The sequence below is a fragment of the Muscardinus avellanarius genome (assembly GCF_963383645.1).
Source record: "Muscardinus avellanarius genome assembly, chromosome: 10".
NCBI classification, from domain to species: Eukaryota; Metazoa; Chordata; class Mammalia; order Rodentia; family Gliridae; genus Muscardinus; species Muscardinus avellanarius.
This window is the reverse complement of record NC_137796.1, coordinates 95826893-95847743: the sequence shown is the minus strand read 5'-3', so window position 1 is coordinate 95847743 and position 20851 is coordinate 95826893. Positions and strand designations below refer to the sequence as shown.

The window sequence follows — 20851 nt, the reverse complement described above, 5'->3', positions numbered from 1 at the left end:
TTTTTTCAGGGTTTGGAAACAAGGTGGTTTTGAAATACCACACCCTCTAATTGTGAAATGCCGCCTTCTTTGACTGTTTTTGGGTTGGCGCCCTGGCATCCAGCCAGGAGGCGATGTCTATTGATAATCCTCTTTGAGATCTGGGACAGCCCCGTTGCTGGTGGCTAAGGGAGGAGGTTAATCACCGTTTGGAGCAGAGGTGGGGTACCTGTGTAGACAGGCTGGGAAGGGCGTCCTGACTCCCAGCAGCCCGGATATAAGAGGTCACTGTTGCCTTTTTCTTTTCAGTGCTGGGGATGGAACCTAGGGCATCACTTATGCTAACTAGACAAGTGCTCTACCACTGAGCCACATCCCCGAGTCCTGTGGTGCTTTTTTAAAGTATAGGGATTAGGGCCGGGCATGGTGGCGCACGCTTGTAATCCCCGCGCTGGGGAGAATGAGACAGGAGGATCGCACAGGTTCGAAGCCAGACTCAGCTACTTAGTGAGGCTCTCAGCAACTTAGTGAGACCCTGTTTCCAAATAAAATATAAAATAGGTCTGGGAGTATAGCCCGAAAGTAGAAAGCCGTTTTATAATGGAAAAATCAAGGTCAAGTTCAAAGTCTGACCATGGAGAAGAGGTGAATAGTTAAAATCAGTAATGATAAACTCATACTATAACTAAAACAGGCTGCAAACTGACTTGCAAATTTTAGTTACTTGATAATATTCACGTGAAAAGTTCTAAGGGTATAGTGTTGCACCTCTGCATTCGTAGTTACTCAGGATCTGAGGCAGGAGGATCATAAATTCAAGGCCAGCCTGGACAACTTATCAAGACCCTATCTCAAAGTAAAAAATAAGAGCTGGACGTGCTGGCCCACTTTTGTAATCCCAGCATTTAGGAGGCTGAGATAGGAGGATCGCGATTCGTGAATAGTCTCAGCTACTTAGTGAGGCCCTTTGCAACTCAGTGAGACCCTGTTTCAAAATAAAGAATAAAAAATAGAGCTGGGGATATAACTCAGAGGTAGAATGCTCCTGGATTCCATCCCCAGACTCATAAATAAATAAATAAATAAATAAATAAATAAATAAGTCTGGAGTAATCTCTAGTACTACAAAAATTATTTGTTTGTTTGTTTGTTTTTTGAGGTACTTACTAGGGATGGAACCCAGGGTCATTCTACCTTCAAGCTATACCCCAGCCCTATTTTTTTTATTTTGAGGGCCTCAGTAAGTAGTTGAGCCTGACTGTAAACTGGTGATCCTCCTGCCTCAGCCTCCCAAGTACTAAGATTATACCATGCCCAGCTTTTGTTGTTGGTTTAAGTGACTTTTCATGAAGTGTAACTTACAAAAACTTTTTTGAAGGAAAACTAGGCAGTTTCTAGAATTTGTTATTCAGTGCTAGGGTTTGAACCCAGGGTTTCACACACCCTAGGCAAGTGCTTGGCTACTGACCTACACAGACCTCCTAAATTTAAATGTGTCAGCAATTGCTTGAAAAGAAAATGTGTGTGTGTGTGTGTGTGTGTGTGTGTGTGTGTGTGTGTGTGTGTGTCTCCTACTGAGATCTTGCACAAATGTACAGAGATTTAGGTTGAAGAATGTTGAGTTCAGCACATTTTGTACTGGGATGTACTGGAGAGGGTCCAAATATTCATCAGCCGGAGGTTAGACAAATACCTTGGGGTATATGTATATAATTACATGTCCTAAGCCCTGGGAAGGAAGTGAGGTCAACAGGGCAGTCTATAGGACATGGAAAGCCATCCAAATCCCACGTCAAACGGGGAAAAGTAATATGAGAACAAACAAGAAGTGTGCTCCCATGGCTCTTAAATGTGTGTTAGTGTTCACGAAGACAGAGGGCAAGCTTGCAGAGTGGCACCATCAACTCTCTGCTGTGGCTTTCAGAGGAAGGGGACATGGTAGGGTGGACTTCCACTTTCTGATTCAGAGTTTTGTAGTGCTTGCAAGTTTTTAATCAAAGCAGAACCATCCTTTGGAATTGGTGGATGGGGAACAAAATCACTATTTTAAATAAACTATGAAGTCTCATTGACCCATTCTCCTAAGAGGGTGTAAATTGTGTTTATTGCATGAGACCCATCCTACTAAAAACTGCATGCAAAAGACCTGAAAAGAACCCATCTGGGAAGTGGGCACGGTGGCACAGGTCTGTAATCCCAGCACTTGGGAGACTGAGACAGAATGATTGCAGGTTCAAGACCAGCCTCAGCAACTTAGCAAGACTTTGTTTCAAAATAAAAAATAAAAACAGGGCATGGTTGGGCAGGCCTGTAATCCCAGTGGTTGGGAGGCTGAGACAGGAGGATCGCAGCTTCACAGCCAGCTTCAGCTACTTAGTAAGGGCCTCCATAACTCAGTGAGACCCTCTTTCAAAATAAAAATAAATAAGTAAAACAGGGCTGAGGGTGTAGCTCAGAGATTGAATGCCCCTGGGTTCAATTCCCAGTTCCACTAAATTAATTAATTAATTAAAGCTGAGGGTGTAACTTGGAGGTAAAATGCCCCTGGATTCAATCCCCAGTACCAAAAATCAAAACAACAATAACAATGACAAAGAACTCATCTAAGGCGTGGACAGTAATTGCTGTGGGTAGACAGCATATGATGGAGTTGACTTTTCCTTGTCTTTTATATTTTCCAAATATTTCACGAAAGTTAAATTCACTTCCAATTTTTTTTTTTTTTTTTTTTTTTTTTTTTTTTTTTGGTGGTACTGGGGTTCCTGGAAGCCCTTCTACCTCCGGGCTACACTCCCAGACCTATTTTTACATTTTTATTTGGAAACAAGGTCTCCTAAGCCAGCGCGCGCGGCTGGCTTCGAACCTGCGTGATCCTCCTGTCTCTGCCTCCCAAGCTCGGGGATTACAAGCGTGCACCACCACGCCCGGCTTTCACTTCCAAATTTTAAGAAACAATTTACAGGCTTTATTTTTTAGAATTTACAGAAATTAGAAGACCCCCGCGACCCCTGAGAGGTGTGTGCGTGTGTGCGTGCGTGCGTGTGTGTGTGTGTGTGTGTGTGTGTGTGTGAGAGAGAGAGAGAGAGTCCAGCTCCTCTCCTGACCTCTGACCTCTTCTGTTTTGACCAGGGCCCAGCTAGGGGTGGGGTGGGTGCTGAGCAGCCCTGTTAGGCTGGAGTCCCTGAGGAGTTGGAGTCCTGCAGAGTCTGGCCAGGGCAGCTGAGGGATGGAGAAGCAAGTCTGGGGTTGCTTTTTCTTGAGTTTCTTCCTTTCCATCTCAGAGTTGCTATGAGCCTATCGTACACCCAGGCAACATCCAGTCCACCATCCACTAACCTCCTATGGCTCAGCCTCTGACCTAGAGGGGAGTTTTGATCTCTGACTATAGGGTAAACACTCATGTTCTTCAGGAAGAGAGCTGAAGGGGACAGGGAAGCCAGGTGTGGTGGCACATTCTTCTAATCCCAGTACTTGGGAGACTGAGACAGAAGGATTGCAAGTTCACAGCTAGCCCCGGCTATTTATTTAGTGAAGCCCTCTGCAATTTTTATTCTTTTTTTTTTCCAAAAAGAATAAAATATATAGTACTGGAAATGTAGCTCAGAGGTAGAAGGCCCCTGGGAGCAATCCCCAGTTCCATACATTCAAAAAAAAAAAAAAAAGGACAGAGAAGATTCTACCTTAGTATCACAAAAGCAATACATTGGCCTTTCTAGGGTGCGGGGGATAGAGATCGAACCTGGGTCCTCATTCATACTAAGCATATTCTCTACCACGGAGCTATACCCCCAGCCCTATTATTTTATTCTTTTTTTTTTTTTTTTGGTGGTACTGGGGATGGAACACAGGGGCCTTCTACCTCCGGGCTACACTCCCAGACCTATTTTATATTTTATTTGGAAACAGGGTCTCTTAGGCCAGCTGAGGCTGGCTTCGAACCTGCGCGATCCTCCTGTCTCTGCCTCCCAAGTGCGGGGATTACAAGCCTGCGCCACCACGCCCGGCTCGTAAAATGGGCTTTTAATAAAGATAAAACGGGTCTCCTATGGAACAAGCATTTAGAAAGTTTCTTCCACTCTTTGACCAGTGTTGGTTGAAAGGAGTGCTGCCGAAACTGTAACCAAAGGAGGCATTATGCTTCCAGAAAAATCTCAAGGAAAAGTATCACAAGCACCAGTAGTAGCTGTGAGCTCAGACTTTAAAGGAAAGGGTGGAGAGATTCGACCAGTTACATGAAAGTTGGAAATAAAGTTTTCCCCCCAGAATATGGAGGCACCAAAGTATTCTAGATGACAAGGATTATTTCTTATTTAGAGATGGTGACATTCTTAGAATGTAGATGGATATAAATCACCATGAAATGGCATCTGTGAAGCTACCCCTTACACTGAAGTTCTGAAACCTTTCATCATGTAAATAATCTACATGTCTCTTTTTGTTTTGTGTTTGTTTGTTTGTTTGTTTGTTTGTTTGTTTTTGCAGTACTGGCGATGGAACCCAGGGGCATTTACCTTCCAGCTACACCCCCAGCCCTATTATTTTATTTTATTTTTATTTATTTATTTATTTATTTATTTATTTATTTATTTATTTATTTATTTTGCCCGTCAGGGGATGGAACCCAGGGGCATTCAACCTCCAAGCTACACCCCCAGCCTTATTTTTTTTTTATTTTTATTTTGAAACAGGGTCTCACTAAGCTGTGGAGGGCATCAGTAAGTAGCTGAGGCTGTCTGCGAACCACGATCCCTGGGTCTCAGCCTCCCAAATGCTGGGATTACAAGCGTGCGCCACCACGCCTGGCTTTTTATTCTTTATTTTGAAACAGGGTTTCACTGAGTTGCAGAGGGCCTTCCTAAGTAGTAGCTGAAGCTGTCCTCAAACATGATCCTCCTGTCTCAGCCTCTCAAATGCTAGGATTACAAGCATGCACCACCGCACCTAGCGTTCCATGTTTCTCTTTTATAATAACCTGATGGTAGCCGGGCATGGTGGCACACGTTTGTATTCTCAGCATTTGAGGGGCTGAGAGCAGGAGGACTGCAGTTCGAGGACAGCCTCAGCTACTTAGCGAGGCCCTCTGCAACTTAGTGAGACCCTGTTTCAAAATAAATAATTAAAAATAGGGCAGGGTGTGTAGCTCGGAGGTAGAATGCCCCTGGGTTCCATCCGCAGTACCACAAAAAATTAATTAATTAATTAATAAAATAACCTGATGGTAATTTAAAGTAATGGGATCTATTGTCTCTTAAAATTTAGTTTCCCTGTACTAGTATAAACATTTTCAAGTAAAATATATAAATATAAAAAGAAAAACAGAAATGGACCAGAAGTGCCTGTTTTCTGTTGCTATAGCAAAATAACAGAAGTCAGGTTACTTATAAAGAATAGATTTCTTTGGCTCCCAGTTCTGGCAGCTGACAAGTCCAAGAGCGAGGCCTGGCATCTGGTGAGGGCCTTTGTGCTGCATCAAAACATGGCGGAGGGCATCACAGCGTGAAACAGAGCGTGTGCCCGCTCTGGTCTCATCTCTCTCTGTTCTCAGAAAGCCACCAGTGCCACATGGGGGCCCACCGTCATGACCTCATCCAATCTCAGTCAACTCCCAAAAGCCTCGCCTCCAAATAAGATTAGCATACAAACTTCTAGCACATGAGCTTTTGGGGAACACGTTCGAACCTTTGCACACCATAATACCATTAAGCAGCTTGCTCTCTTCACAGTAAGCCTTGGGTGTCTGTCCCAAGAAGCACCTCAAATGCTCCGGTTCTAACACGTTTCGGATGTCCTGGGGGCCGGGCTCAGGTCATTCAGATGATGGGACCTCTGTCGGCATTAAGTGGGAGGAGGCCGGGGATGTGAGACAACGGGACGCGGGCCGAGCAGGTCTGCACAGTTCACGTGACTGCATCCCCCAGCCTTGGTGTGTCGTGAGAATTGGTGCATCATGGATGGTCTAAACCAGAGCTCAGCGCTGTGTTACATGTAAAGACATGTTTCTGCCATGTTCTGAATTTAGGAAGATTCAAGACAGTAAAAGGAAGCACTAGATGTAGCAGGGCCAAGAATTCCTGCTACCCACTGAGCGTGCTCTTTTAAGAATGTTGCTTAGCCGGGCGTGGTGGCACACGCTTGTAATCCCCGCACTTGGGAGGCAGAGACAGGAGGATCGCGCTGGTTCGGAGCCAGCCGCGCTGGCTTAAGAGACCCTGTTTCCAAATAAAAAAATATAAAATAGGTCTGGGAGTGTAGCCCATGGGAGTGTATCCCGGAGGTAGAAGGGCTTCCAGGAACCCCAGTACCACCAAAAAAAAAAAAAAAAAGAATGTTGCTTAGCCTTGTGAGTAGAAATCACCAAAATGCATTTAGCAGTCCCTGCAGACTGATCTTCGGGTTGAATTTAGTTTACATAGTCACAGTGACTCTTCTTGTATACACATTCATGGGTTTTTTTTTTTCCTTCTTCTTCTTGGTGATACTGGGGATGGAACCCAGGGGCCTTCTACCTCCGGGCTACACTCCCAGACCTATTTTATATTTTATTTGGAAACAGGGTCTCTTAAGCCAGCTGAGGCTGGCTTCGAACCTGCGCGATTTTCCTGTCTCCGCCTCCCAAGCGCGGGGATGACAAGCGTGCGCCACCACGCCCGGCTACACATCCATGCTTCTATAGGATCCATTTTTAGGGTCAAAATTAGTCAAGCGTGGTGTTGCCCACCTCTAATCCCAGTACTTGGGAGGCTGAGACAGGAGGATCAAAGGTTAGCAACTTAGTGAGGTCCCCTGCAACTTAGACCCTGTTTCAAAATAAAAGATAAAATAGGGCTGGGAGTTGTTACTCAGAGATAGAATTGCCCCTGGGTTAAATCCCTAGTACCACCCACACACAAAATAAAAATATAAAAATTTAAGGAATGTGTTTTTTCCAGTTTAGCACATATCATATTGCCCTTTTGAAAGATTTACCCACATTAATACAGTGTGGGGATAGCCGGGCGTGGTGGCACACGCTTGTAATCCCAGCATTTGGGAGGCTGAGACCTGGAGGATCACGGTTCGCGGACAGCCTCAGCTACTTAGTGAGGCCCTCTGCAACTCAGTGAGACCCGGTTTCAAAATAAAGAATAAAAAGTAGGGCAGGGGGTGTAGCTCGGAGGCCAAATGCCCCTGGGTTCCATCCCCAAACCCGCAAAAAAAAAAAAAAAAAAAAAAAGAATACAGTGTGGGGATACCCATTCCCCACATCCTAGCTGTCACCTGCTAAAATGTATGCTAATTGGATGGGAGGATGAATATCTTCTTGTGTTTCTTGTTTGGAGGTGCTGGGATGGAACCCGGGGTTTCACGCAAGCTAGGTGATACTCTGCTAGAACCCCAGCCTGGTACCTTAGTTGCTCAACCTTTTGGCTACAAGTGAAGTGGTGTGTACTTAAGATGCGTCACTTCTGCCCACAAGGTCAAGCCCATGAGAGCACACCAGGTCTCTTGGGGGCTATTCCTGAAGGAATAGTAGGTGGGAATCCTCCTCTCTTTAGGATGTTGCCAGCCCCCCAGGATAAGTGGCAGGGATAGAGAAGCTGGGCTGCTCCTGGACTGGGTCTAATGTTCCCTTTGCCTCCTGTAGGAAGCCTGGAAGCATGCAATTGAGAAGGCCAAGCACATGCCTGACCCATGGGCAGAGTTCCACCTTGAAGACATAGCCACAGAACGAGCTATTCGACACAGGTCAGTAGCCTGCCCAGGGGCTTTGAGGAGCCCTGGGGATCATGGGTCCTGCTTCTGCTCAAGGTCAGGGAAGCCTAAGTACCCTTGGAGTCAAAGAGAAGAGAATAATATAGGTCCAGCCTCCTCAATCTGAAAACACAAATTTCAGATTTTGGAGCATTTTGGATTTTTGAATTAGGGATGCTAGTAGACCTATGCAAATATTTTAAAAGCCCCTCCCCCAAATCAGAAATCTGTAGTGATTCTGGTCCCAGGCATTTCACGTAAGGGGTGCCAGACTTATAATTAATGAGTGTTTACATATACTCCAGGCATTGTGCATTATCTCATTGAGTCCTAGTAGCCCCACAAGGTACATATTAGACAGGCTAGGCTAAGCTCTGCTGCAGTAACAAATATCCCAGGGGTTTCTTCCAACAAAGTTGTATTTCTCACATGTTTGAAGTGGGTGAGAGTCAAACCTCTTCAGGGCAGCTCAGGGATCCAGGCTACTCTTACATCTTGTGGCTCCATCATCTCAACATGTGTCCCCATAACTGCTACCAAAGGGAAGGACAGCATTAGGGAGACACAGCATCTTTTTCATGCCTTGGCCCAGGAAGCAGCATCGGTTTTTTCGTGTGTCTCATTGAGAAGAGTACCTTGCCCTTCCACCTTTCTGCAGCAGGCTTCCGTTCCCACCCTGCATGGAGACGGCTTTAGGGCTCCTCATGTATTCCCTCTGCACTGCTGGAGGCCCGCCTCCTGGCAGGGCCGGTGCTCTGTGTCCAACAGGCCCCAAGCAGGGCAAGGTTTAGGCCCTGTTCCTTTGCACCAGCAAGAGCACCATGGTCGCTGGCTGGTAACACACGGCTTCCAGGCTGAAGGCACCAGGCTAGCAGGCAGGCTCTGGGGCTCACCAGCCTCAGAAAACCAGGATCCATTTTCTGGGCTGGCTCCATGTGTCCCTGAGCTCAACTTGGGTCTGGGACCAGGCTGGATTGTTTATTTTCTGGCTAAAGTGGCCGACTCAACCTGCCCTGGCTGGGGTGGAGGGAAGCCCTTGAGATTTCTCAGCTGGAAGCTTCCTTGTCTATCCCTGGGTTTCCGTGAGTTCCGCTGCAAGCTGGCCTGGTATGGGGACAGATGTCCTGCCCCTGTGAGTTGTTCCCAAGCCTGGTTGAGAGCAAGGTTCTTGTTTAAACTGACCTATGTTTGAATCCTCACCCTCACACAGGCTATATCTCTGAGCCTCGCATTTCCCATCTGGAATTGGGCTTACTAACTGTAGCAATCTTGGTATTGCTGGAAAGGTTAAAGGAGCTTTTAAGCACCGGTCCCTTCATGGTGCGATTGTGAGTATAGGATACCTTCCCAAGGTTGCATGCTCCCCTGCCCCACCCCTCAGCTTGGAGGTGAGGACGGGTTATTTCCCTTACCTTCATCTCAGTCTAGTAATAATAATAAAACAAAAAGCCATTGTAGCTGGGTGCATTGTCATGCCCCTGTAATCCCAGTACTTGGAGGCTGAGACAGGAGGATCACAGGTTCGAGGCCAGTGCACAGTAATTTAGTGAGACCCTGTTTTTTTGTTTGTTTTGTTTTGTTTTGTTTGGTAGTACTGGGATTCCTGGAAGCCCTTCTACCTCTGGACTACACTCCCAAACCTATTTTATACTTTTTATTTGGAAACAGGGTCTTATAAGCCAGCGCGACTGGCTTCGAACCTGCGTGATCCTCCTGTCTCTGCCTCCCAAGTGCGGGGATTTACAAGTGTGCGCCACCACGCCCGGCGAGACCCTATTTTAAAATAAAAAGTAGGCCGGGTGTGGCGGCACACACTTGTAAAGGCACACACCAGTACTTGAGAGGCTAAGACAGGATCACAGGTTCATGGCCAGGCTCAGCAAATTAGTAAGGCCTCCACAATTTAGTGGGCCCTGTTTCCAAATAAAGAATAAAAAAGTAGGCTGGGGCTGTAGTTCAGAGGTAGAATGTCCCTGGGTTCAATCTCCAGTACCACACACAAAAATAAATAAATAAATAAAATAAGATAAAAATAAAAAGGGCTGAAGGCATAGCTCAAAGGTAGAATGCCCCTGAGTTCAATTCCTAGTACCTTCCCCCACCAAAATAATCATTGCTATTATTTTTATTTATTTGCTTATTTATTTTTTATTCTGAGGATCAGACCCAAAGGTATTCTACCTCTGAGCTCTAACCTCCCATCCCTTTTTGAAAATTTATTTATTTAATTAGTTAGCTATTTTGTAATACTGGGGATTGAATCCAGGGGCATTCTACCTCTGAGCTCCACCCCCAGCCTGTTTTTTATTCTTTATTTTGATTTTTTTTTGTTTTTTGGGGTTTTTTTGGTGGTACTGGGGTTCCTGGAAGCCCTTCTACCTTAGGGCTACACTCCCAGGCCTATTTTATATTTTTATTTGGAAACAGGGTCTCTTAAGCCAGTGCGGCTGGCTTCAAACCTGCGTGGTCCTCCTGTCTCCGCCTCCCAAGCACGGGGATTACAAGCGTGCACCACCACGCCCAGCTTATTCTTTATTTTGAAACAGAGCCTCACTAAGTTGCCAAGGCTGGCTGTGAACCTGTGATCCTTCTGCCTCAGCCTCCCAAATATTGGGATTATAGATGTACACTACCACGCCCAGTCCTTTTTTATTTTTTTATTTTGAAATAGGGTCTTGCTAGCTGGGCATGGTGGTGCATGCTTGTAATCCCCGCACTTGGGAGGCTGAAACAGGAGGATCACACAGGTTCGAAGCCAGCCTCAGCTACTTAGTGAGGCTCTCGGCAACTTTGTTTGTTTTGTTTTTATTTATTTATTTTTTTTTTTTTTTGGTGGTACTGGGGTTCCTGGAAGCCCTTCTACCTCCGGGCTACACTCCCAGACCTATTTTTTTTATATTTTCATTTTTGGAAACAGGGTCTCCTAAGCCAGCGCGCGCGGCTGGCTTCGAACCTGCGCGATCCTCCTGTCTCTGCCTCCCAAGCGCGGGGATTACAAGCGTGCGCCACCACGCCCGGCAGCTTTGTGAGACCCTGTTTCCAAATAAAATATAAAATAGGTCTGGGAGTATAGCCTGGAGGTAGAAAGCCTCTGGATTCCACCCCCAGTACCAAGAAGAAAAAAAAAAAAAAGAAACAAAGAGGGTCTTGCTAAGTTGCTGAGGCTGGCTTCCTACCTGTGATCTTCCATCTCAGCCTCCTAAATACTGGGATTACAGGTTCGCACCACAGCACCTGGCTCATTGCTGTTTTTAATGAGTGCAGCATTTCTCGTGGGCATGTCACAAGCAAGTTTGGGACTCTGCAGATCCCTCGTCTCCTGACCCTGAGGAGGTTCCTGCAAGGCCTGGCTTGTTTTTCCTTGCAGAGGTTTCAGGCTCTGAGAACCTGTCCTCCTCAGGGCTGGGCGTGTTCTGGCCCCGCCCCAGCCGAGGAGCAGGCCAGGGGAGGCCTCCAACCAGAGCAAAGCACCTCAGCCCAAGAAAGACCTTGGACGTTAAGTGATCCCTGGAACGTTCCACCAAGAACACCTGACCTGGCTGAGGCCCTGCCAGGCCAGGGCCAAATGTAGTCTGGGATGGAGGATTCCCGAGAGGAGAGACACAGAAATATTCCAGACCTGTCTTCATAGTTTTCCTTGGTCATGTACCCAGGAAAGCAGCCCCTTTCCCGGGTAGAATCACAGGCCAGGCCCTCCCTTCCTCCACCTGCACTGGGACAGTCCTTGCTTCTTGGGAATATTCCCAGCAAGATTGAGGGCGCTGCTCCCTCCCTGGCCGTGATACTGCTGCGTAGACCAGGTATAGTAAGCATAGTTGTGTATTCAGCCATCCATCCAATGCTCATTTATCAACTGTCCACATACTCCGGGCCTGTGATGAACGAGTCGATGTTACAGCCCAGGGGGAGAGCCGGATGCAGAACAGGCCACAACGGCACGAGTGCTGCGGGTTGGCAAGTGGGGGGCGTGATAGAGAGGGAGCAGTGTTTGAGGAAGGGAAGGAGGAGAAGGAGGCCAGCGTGGCGGGCCATGGGAGGAAGACATGTGTCCACAACCCAATCCAGGCGGTGGCCAGGGTAGGGAGAGAGCTGGGTCCTGGGTTCACGGGGAGCCCAGAATGGCCTTTTGCCTTAGCCGATGACAACGAGATCATGTCATGCTCCTGGGTGGGCTCTGGTCTCTGCAGGTACAATGCTGTCACCGGCCAGTGGCTGGAAGATGAAGTTCTGATCAAGATGGCGTCTCAGGTGAGCAGGGCCCTGAGCCCCCAGGGCCCGGGCCGGTGGGCTTTCTCCTGACAACCTCAGGCCCTTCCCCCACACCCACTTGATTGACTTTTTAAACTTTGGGCATTTGTTATGTTATCATGTATACACACACACACACACACATATATTTTGTACTGGGGATGAAACCCAGGGACATTCTACCTCTGAGCTATACCCCCATCCCTATTTTTCATTCTTTATTGTGAAACAAGGTCTTGCTGAGTTGTAAATGGCCTAAGTAGATGAGGCTGTCTGTGAACCGTGATCCTCTTGTCTCAGTCTCCCAAATGCTGGGATTACAAGCATGCACCACCACATCTGGCTATCATGTATATATTTTTGTTTTTGTTTTTTTTGTTTTTTTTTTGCGGGTCTGAGGATGGAACCCAGGGGCATTTGACCTCCAAGCTACACCCCCTGCCCTATTTTTTATTCTTTATTTTGAAACAGGGTCCCACTGAGTTGCGGAGGGGCTCACTAAGTAGCTGAGGCTGTCCGCAAACTCGATCCTCCTGTCTCAGCCTCCCGAATGCTGGGATTACAAGCATGCACTACTACACCCAGCTTGCATTATTTTTTCATAATAACTATTGAGGTAGAATTCAAATGCCATATAAACCCCATTTACAGTATAAGGCCAGGTTTCTTTAAGCTTTCTTGGAATTGTGTGATCATCCCCACTCTATGCTAGAACATTTTCACCCTCTCCAAATGAAATCCCATCTCTGTTAGCAGTTATTCCCCCTTCCCTCGTCTCCTCCCACTCCTAACAACCACGAATCTGCTGTCTGTCCCCGTAGATCGGCTTATTCTAGGCATTTTGTATATTCAGATACCATTCATCAAGACCGTTCTCAGCACTCTTGTTGAAAATCAGTTAATTGTAAATGTATATATCAGTTTGTAAAAATTGGAGCTCAGTACCTATTACTGAGCTGTTACATAAGTTTCGTGGGGTGCAACCAGCCTTGTGAAAAGCAGAGAAATACTAGAAGATAGAGTTCTTCTTGTGTCTCAAGGGTAGGCGTTTTCCTGGAAAACTTTTCTTAGTATAACACAGAAAAGTCTACAGCTCGGCTGGGGCGGACTCAGGGTAGAGCACACGCTTACCACGCATGAGACTCTGGGTCCCCAGCACTGGAAAGAAAAAGGCATGCGGCTGAGTGAGCTCGCACAAAGTGGACGGGTGTGGTGGTGCACGCTTGTAATCCCAGTACTTGGGAGGCTGAGACAGGAGGATCGCAGGTTCAAAGCCAGCCTCAGCTACTTAGTGAGGTCCTCTGCGATGTAATGAAATCCTATTTCAAAATAAAGAATAAAACAGGGCTGGGGGTTGTAACTCAGAGGTAGAATGGCCCTGGGTTCCATCCCCAATACCACACACACACACACACACACACACACACACACACACACACACACATACACACACAGCAACATGGAGACAGAGAAACAGAACATGAGCCGTGCCCCAGGAGCCCGTCTCAGTCACTGCCCCTCTCAAGGGGAGTGCCACAATGACTCCTACCACCCTTGTCAGTCCTGTCTTTATCATCATTGTCCTCGTTGTTGTTATTATTGTCATTATTATTTTGCATTTCTGGGACTCGAACCCAGGGCCTTGTGCACGCAAGGTAAGTTCTCCACCACTGAACGCCCCTACTCAGTTCTGCCACTTATTTTTTATACTTTCAATAAATGGAGCCATACAATACGGATTCTTTCAAGTATGGCTTGTTTTACTCAACATTTTTTATTCGTGCTCATCGCCACGTAATATTCATTGAACGAATAAACCTAGTTGAAGCCGGGCGTGATGGTGCACACTTGTAATCCGAGTGCTTGGGAGGCTGAGAGAGGAGGATCACAGATTCTCAGCCAGCCTCAGCCACTTAGTGAGGCTCTCCGTAACTTAGTGAGACCCTGTTTCAAATAAAGAATTAAAAAACGTGTGGGACCCGGGCATGGTGGCACACGCTTGTAATCCCAGAATTTTGGAGGCTGAGACCGGAGGATTGTGGTTTGCGGACAGCCTCAGCTATTTAGTGAGGCCCTTTGCAACTCAGTGAGACCCTGTTTCAAAATAAAGAACAAAAAATAGGGCAGGGGGGTGTAGTGTAGCTCGGAGGTAGAATGCCCCTGGGTTCCATCCCCAAAACTGCAAAATAAGTAAATAAATAAATAAATCTAGTGATTTATCTAGTAATATATTGTTGATGGGCATCCAGGTTGTTCCCACTTTTTTTTTTCTTTTTGAGACAGTATGTTAGTTTCCCATCACTGTGACAAAATACCTGAGAGTCAACTGGAAAGAGGAAAGGCATCTTTTGACTCATTTTCAGAGGTTTCAGTCCTCGCTGCTTGGCCCCGTCCCCTTGGACTTGTGGCAGCACAGTTCATCATGGCGGGAGCGTGTGGTAGGAGAGGCCTGTACCTCATGGTGGCCAGGAGGCAATGAGGAAAGCGGGGGTCTGAGATCCCCCTGTCCCCTTCAAGGGCACACCCTCAATGACCTAACTACTATGGCCTGGTGACCAAGCCTTCAACACTTGGGTCTTTGAGGAGTAGTCAAGATCCAAACTACAGCACACAAGGTTTTTCTATGTTGCCCAGGCTGGCCTCAAACTTCTGGCCCCAAGTGGTGTTCCTGTCTCTGCCTCCCATTAACTAGGACTACCACTACACCCAGCTTTGTATCCCCTTTCTTTCTGTTACAGACAGGTCTGCAGAAAACATCCTTTGACACAAACCGCCTCTCCCTCCATATCCTGCCCTCTGGGGGTTGGTACCCTCAGCCGGGGCGGAGAGCAGATGGGTCTTTGTCCCAGCAGCCTGCAGGCTGGGCGACCTATCAGGCCTGTGCCGGGGTAGAGGAGGGAGGCTCAGGGTTGCTTCTGGGTGGGGCTTGGGGCTTGGTGACCCTCCGTGTTGTGTCTTTCAGCCCTTCGGCCGTGGCGCGATGCGGGAGTGCTTCAGGACGTAAGTGACACAGCCTGGCACCTGGGGCCCTGCCCAGGCTCTGCCAGGCTCCTGAGAGCCGGCATATTGGGACATTTTCAGCTAAAGATTAGAGACAGTGGCCTCTGCCCACTGTAGCCCAGGCTCCTCTCTACCTGGTGTCTGTTGAACCACACCTTGTGCCTGGCTTGGGGGGGGGGGTGTCCTTCAGGAGAACAGTGGATATCCCACGAATCTCTGCTCTGGTATTTGGAGATCAAGGGAGATGGCAGGGGAGGCCTTTAATGGTGGCCTCGGCCCTTCTTCTCAGCTTTCTGAATACGCGGTGGGGTGAGAATGTCCCTCCCACCGCCCACATTTTGTTCCTTCCCCCAGGAAGAAGCTGTCCAACTTTTTGCATGCCCAGCAGTGGAAGGGCGCCTCCAACTATGTGGCCAAGCGCTACCTCGAGCCAGTGGGCAGGGACGTGTACTTTGAGGATGTGCGTCTACAGATGGAGGCCAAGCTCTGGGGGGAGGAGTTTAATCGGCACAAGCCCCCCAAACAGGTGCGTGGCACCCCCTACCTGCCTCCTTCCCATACCAGGGTGGTGGGGACAGTGTCTGGGGATGAGGGTGAAGGGGTGCTGCTTATGGGGCCCCTTCTTCACTATTTTACAGTAGTTGATGACAACCATCATTTGTTTACTTATTTGTTTGTTTTTGTGGTGCTAGGGGTCATTTTACCTCTGAGCTACATCCCCAACCCTATTTATTTATTTATTTTATTTTATTTGCAGTACTGGGGATGGAACCCAGGGACATTCTACCTCCTAGCTACACTCCCAGACCTATTTTTTATTCTTTATTTTGAAACAGGGTCTCACTGAGTTGCAAAGGACCTCACTAAATAGTAGCTGAGGCTGTTCGTGAACCGCGATTCTACTGTCTCAACCTCCCAAATACTGGGATTACAAGTGTGCGCTACTTACTACACCCAGCTTCTATTTTGTTTTTATTTGGAAACAGGGTTTTGCTGAGTTGCTGAGGAAGAGTCTCTGTAAATTGCTGAGGCTATTCTCAAACCTGTGATTCTGCTGTCTCAGCCTCCTAAGTACTGGGATTACAAGTGTGTGCCACCAGTCTGGCTAGAACTGGGTTTCATCGGCTCTGATTAGGTCTGATGTTTATGGCTGAGCCAATCACAATGGCCAGGGGGAGGGAATATGCAGATTGGGCAGGTCTGAACCACATGCTCATCCTTAAAGCCAAGAATGTCAAAAGACATTCCACCCAGACCATATGAACTAAACTTAAGGATGCATTGCCCCTCCCCCCAAAAGGCAAGAATGTCTCTCTGAGGAACCTAGGGCTCAGAAGGTTAAATGCCTTACCCACTTCTGCTTTGATAAAGCCAGGTCTTAAATCCAGGCCTTCCCATGCTTTGCCAGGTTGGTGCATTCACTCTAGCCCCAGGGTTTTGCATAACTGAAGCCAAGCTGAGCTTCCTGTTGCCTGTGGCGCTTGAGGAATCACCACCCCTGCCTTGGCCCTGCCTGAGTTCACCACTTAGCTCTCCCACTGCCCGGGCACCCCATGCAAGGCACTGTCTCTTGGATGCCTCAGCGAGTCCAAGGATTTATTGAGCACCTTATGTTTGCGAGGCGTCCCTTGATTGAGCACACTTAAGTGGACCCCAAAGCCACAGCCTCTGCACTCAGGCCGTGACGCTGCAAAAGAGGGCTGTGCTCCGGCCTTGTCAACCCTCGTGTCCTTTCTGAGCTCATTCCTGCCTCTCTTCACCCTGGCTGTGCGTCTCGGCTCGCACGTCACCCTGGAAGCAAGGCCATCCCCGATCACCCTGAACAGTCGCCCCTCCACCCCGTTGCCTCTGCCACGGGGTTCTGGTTCATTCTATAATCTTTTCTTCAGAGCAGTTAGTATTACCTGAAAGAGTCTTGTTTATTTAGTTAACATTTATTTTTGATCATGAAGATTAAACCCAGGGCCATTCTACCTGCAAGCTATACCTCCAGCCCTATTTTCTGTTTTGGTTTGTTGTTGTTTTCTGGTGCTGGGAATTGAACCCAGGAGCATTCTACCTCTGAGATATACCCCCAAGCCCTATTTTTTTTTTTTTTTGAAACAGCATCCCAGTAAGTTGCTCACAGCCTCACTAAGTTGCTGAGGCTATCTTCAAACCCACGATCCTCCTGTCTCATCTCCCAAGTGCTGGGATTATAGGTGTGTGCCACTGCATCTGGTGGTTTTTTTTTTTTTTTTTTTTGCCATCCTGGGGATGAAACCCAGGGTCATTCTACCTTCAAGCTACATTCCCAGCCCTATTTTTTATTCTTTATTTTGAAACAGGGTCTCACTGAGTTGCAAAGGGCCTCACTAAGTAGCTGAGGCTGTCCGCAAACCGTGATCCTCCTGTCTCAGCCTCCCGAATGCCGGAATTACAAGCATGCGGCACCACATTCGTCTGACTTTTTTTTTTTAAACAGGGTCTCACTAAATTGTTGAGGCTGCCCTTGAACTTGTAATCGTCCTGTCTCGGCCTCCCAATACTAGGATTATAAGCATGAACCACCATTCCTGGTTGAGGTTCTATCTTACTGACTCTTTTTCCTGAGTACCTAGGTGTCCAGTAGATGGAGATGTGCTTCCGTTAAGGGAGGGAGCTGAGTATGGTTGTTTGAGCAGGTACCCGCTGTCCACTCTGGCCAGCAGGTGGTCCTGCCAGGAGCTTTCTTGTAGGACAGAGCCAGCGTCAAGGCGGGAGCCCTCTTCCTCTTCTCTTCTTTCCCTCGGGCTGGTTCTGCAAACAGAGGTGCTTGGGGAAGTACAGGGCTCTCAGCTCTTTTGGCCTCTGCAGCTCTTGTCGGCCTGTCTGGTGACTCAACCTCCCTGGGTAGTCATTTTCTTGGGAAACCCAGACCTGCTTCCTCCCATATCATAGGTGGCATTGAGGGTGACAGATCCCATGGGCGAGTCCTCATATAACAAGGCAGAAGATTTGAGTCACAGGTCTTCCCTACCCCACTTTTCAGACCATACATAGTATTAATACATTTTCTTCTGTGTATAAAATTAAACATATGCTATTAAAAATTAGTAAAGAACCTCAAAATTCCTTATCATTCCCCATCGCAGGGAGAGAACCACTGTTGGCAATACTGGTACATAGGACAAGAACTGTGTCTACTGATAATACTTAGCTTACAAATGTTGACTGACAATTTTGTGCACAAACATATCTCCTCTTTGAACTCAGTCTGAGATCCCCTCTCCACAGTGAGGAAACTGAGGCACAGAAAAATGTGCTCAAATTTATATTACTTGTGTCAGGCACAGGCTGAGTTCCTAGCAAGCAGACCTACAAACATGTGCTAATATGAAATGATTTCTTTCTCATTGAATAGTCCTGCATTGAGGGTGGCTCGGGGTCGGCTGATGTATCACATCTTTGGTGTCATCCAGAGATCTAGAGGCCCGGGTTCCTTCCGTCTTGTTGCTCTGCCATCCCTGGGGTTGCCGTGGGCCACAGCACCAGTTCTGGCTTCAGACAGAGTCGTTGTTAGAGGCAGGCTGCAGTTCTGACATCACTAACACTCACTTCCCTTTGGCTGGATGTGGTCACATGCCTGCATCTAGCTGCAAGGGAGGCGAAGCAGTGTGTTGCCTCCTGGGTGCACATCTTGCTAAAATTTAGGGATGGGAGTTCATTCTAAAAGGAAAAGGGGAGAATGGATTTGAGAGATAATGAGCAGTTCCTGCCACAGAGCACGTGGTGGAGTCAGGATCTGAACCCAGACAGAGGAGGGCACCCTCAGGGCCCTGCCCTTCCACCTGACCCTACCCTCTGGCCCCCACTAGGTGGACATCATGCAGATGTGCATCATCGAGCTGCAGGAAAGGCCAGGCAAGCCCCTCTTCCACCTGGAGCATTACATCGAGGGCAAGTACATCAAATACAACTCCAACTCAGGCTTCGTCCGCGATGACAACCTCCGCCTGACCCCGCAGGTGAGGCCCCCGGCCTGCTCTGCATGCCTCACTCTCCATCCTCCTCAGCCTTTGGAGTGAAGCCTGGTCAGGTCCAGCCCCAGAAAGGAGGATCCTTGTAGGTGGGAGGTCTCAAACCCTCAGAGCATCCTGAAGATTCGTAACGGGGCACCTGACACCCCGTGCCAGCTTCTACCTGGAGATCCACGGTGACCACAAGACCCGTGTCTCCAAGGTCCCCGCCAAACCGAACAGGCCTCCTTCCTTTGTCTTTTCTTCTGTACAACTTCTCCTTGCTGAGAAAGCCCCCCAGCATTGGCAGAGCTGGGTGTCGTAATGCTCAGCATAGCTCACAGCCAAGTCTCTTACAACTGCCTTTTCCTTTTATTTTGTGGTACTGGGGATTGAACCCAGGGGCACATTACCTCTGAGCTACACCCCAGCCCTTCCTCTCTATCATGAAACAGGGTCTTGCTGAATTATAGAGGCTGGGATAATAGGCATGTGCCACCGCATCCAGCGCAGCCTCCTTTTCTAAATGTTCCCCCACAGGCCTTCAGCCACTTCACGTTTGAGCGTTCCGGCCATCAGCTGATCGTGGTAGACATCCAAGGAGTGGGCGACCTCTACACCGACCCACAGATCCACACCGAGACGGGCACTGACTTTGGAGATGGCAACCTTGGTAGGTGGGGAGCCAGACCGTGCTCCTCCCAAAAATCTGCACATCCTGCCGGGCGTGGCCGCTCGGGCTTGCAATCCCAGAATTTAGGAGGCTGAAGCAGGAGGATTGCAGGTTTGTGGCCAGCCTCAGGGAGGCGCTCTGCAACCTAGTGAGACCTTGTTTCAAAATCAAAGAATAAAATGGAGGCCAGGTGTGGTGGCACGTGCTTCTAATTCCAGTACTTGGGAGGTTGAGACAGGAGAATCACAGGTTTGCGGCCAGCCTCAGGAACTTAGTGAGGCACTCTGCAACTCAGTGAGACTCTGTTTCAAAAATAAAAGAATAAAATTGTGCCGGGAGTGTCGTTCGGAAGTAGAATGCCCCTGAGTGCCATCCCCAATACCACAAAAATAAAATAAGAAATCTGCACATTCTTTGTACACCCAAGGAAACGCCACGATAGTGTATGGGCCTTCCCAAGCTCACTGCGGTGGGAGCCTGGGGTGTCCAACCCTCCTCCTCAGCCTGGCCATGTGTCTGCACTTATGGTGGCCCTCCCATTCCATCTCTGTGCCAAGCAGTACTCCAGACACCCTTGTTCTGTCCACAGGTGTCCGGGGAATGGCTCTCTTCTTCTACTCTCACGCCTGCAACAGAATCTGCACGAGCATGGGCCTCACTCCTTTTGACCTCTCGCCGCGGGAGCAGGATGCTCTGAATCAGAACACCAAGCTGCAGGTGGGTACCCGATATAAACCTGCTCAGACAGGACGGCCCTTCTGCCGCCCAAATGGCGGTGCTTAATTAAGGACTATCAGGGCTGGGAAGAGCCATCCCATGCCCGGCCACTCGATGCACAGAGCCCTGGCCCATTTGTGACCAGAGGGGGGAAAAAAGTCAGGTTGAAAGGTGAGAGGAGCTGCGTGTTCATGTCTGTGTGGTGTATTAGCAATGAGTGGACTAGACTTAGACCTCGCTCCCAGGCACCTCACTGGTACCAGGTGAGACCACCCCGCCTCGCCCCTGCTCATGTGACCCAGATGCGGGAGGCCATCAGCCAAGACCAGCGTGCGATTCTGGACACATACTGGGATATAATTTCCAGCTCAGGGCCAGCACTCTAGGAAATGTTGGCTGGAGCTCCACTCCTTATGCCCCATCTTGGACACTATAGGGTTAATCCTGCACAGATTGGGGTTTTGTTATGGATTTTCTACTAGGATTGTTGTAAAAGCCATGGCTATAAGGGCTTCAGGGTTAAAGG

The 20851-nt window shown here is 48.2% G+C and overlaps 1 protein-coding gene across 4 annotated transcripts in view; it reads left to right on the top strand.

Annotated features, from left to right (window-relative positions):
• The window catches only part of EEF2K (eukaryotic elongation factor 2 kinase), a gene marked incomplete at its 5' end in the record, with an annotated part of 64718 nt that overhangs the window by 17034 nt on the left and 26833 nt on the right, over positions 1–20851 (top strand). For 3 of the 4 annotated variants that reach the window (XM_080702682.1, XM_080702681.1, XM_080702680.1), the window contains 7 exons: positions 7604–7704; positions 11898–11958; positions 14921–14958; positions 15313–15484; positions 18795–18944; positions 19476–19608; positions 20198–20325. In XM_080702682.1, coding sequence (XP_080558808.1) covers positions 7604–7704; positions 11898–11958; positions 14921–14958; positions 15313–15484; positions 18795–18944; positions 19476–19608; positions 20198–20325 — 783 coding nt within the window. Of the gene's footprint in view, positions 1–7603; positions 7750–11897; positions 11959–14920; positions 14959–15312; positions 15485–18794; positions 18945–19475; positions 19609–20197; positions 20326–20851 lie in introns of all 4 variants that reach the window. The other variant, XM_080702679.1, reaches the window with a different exon arrangement.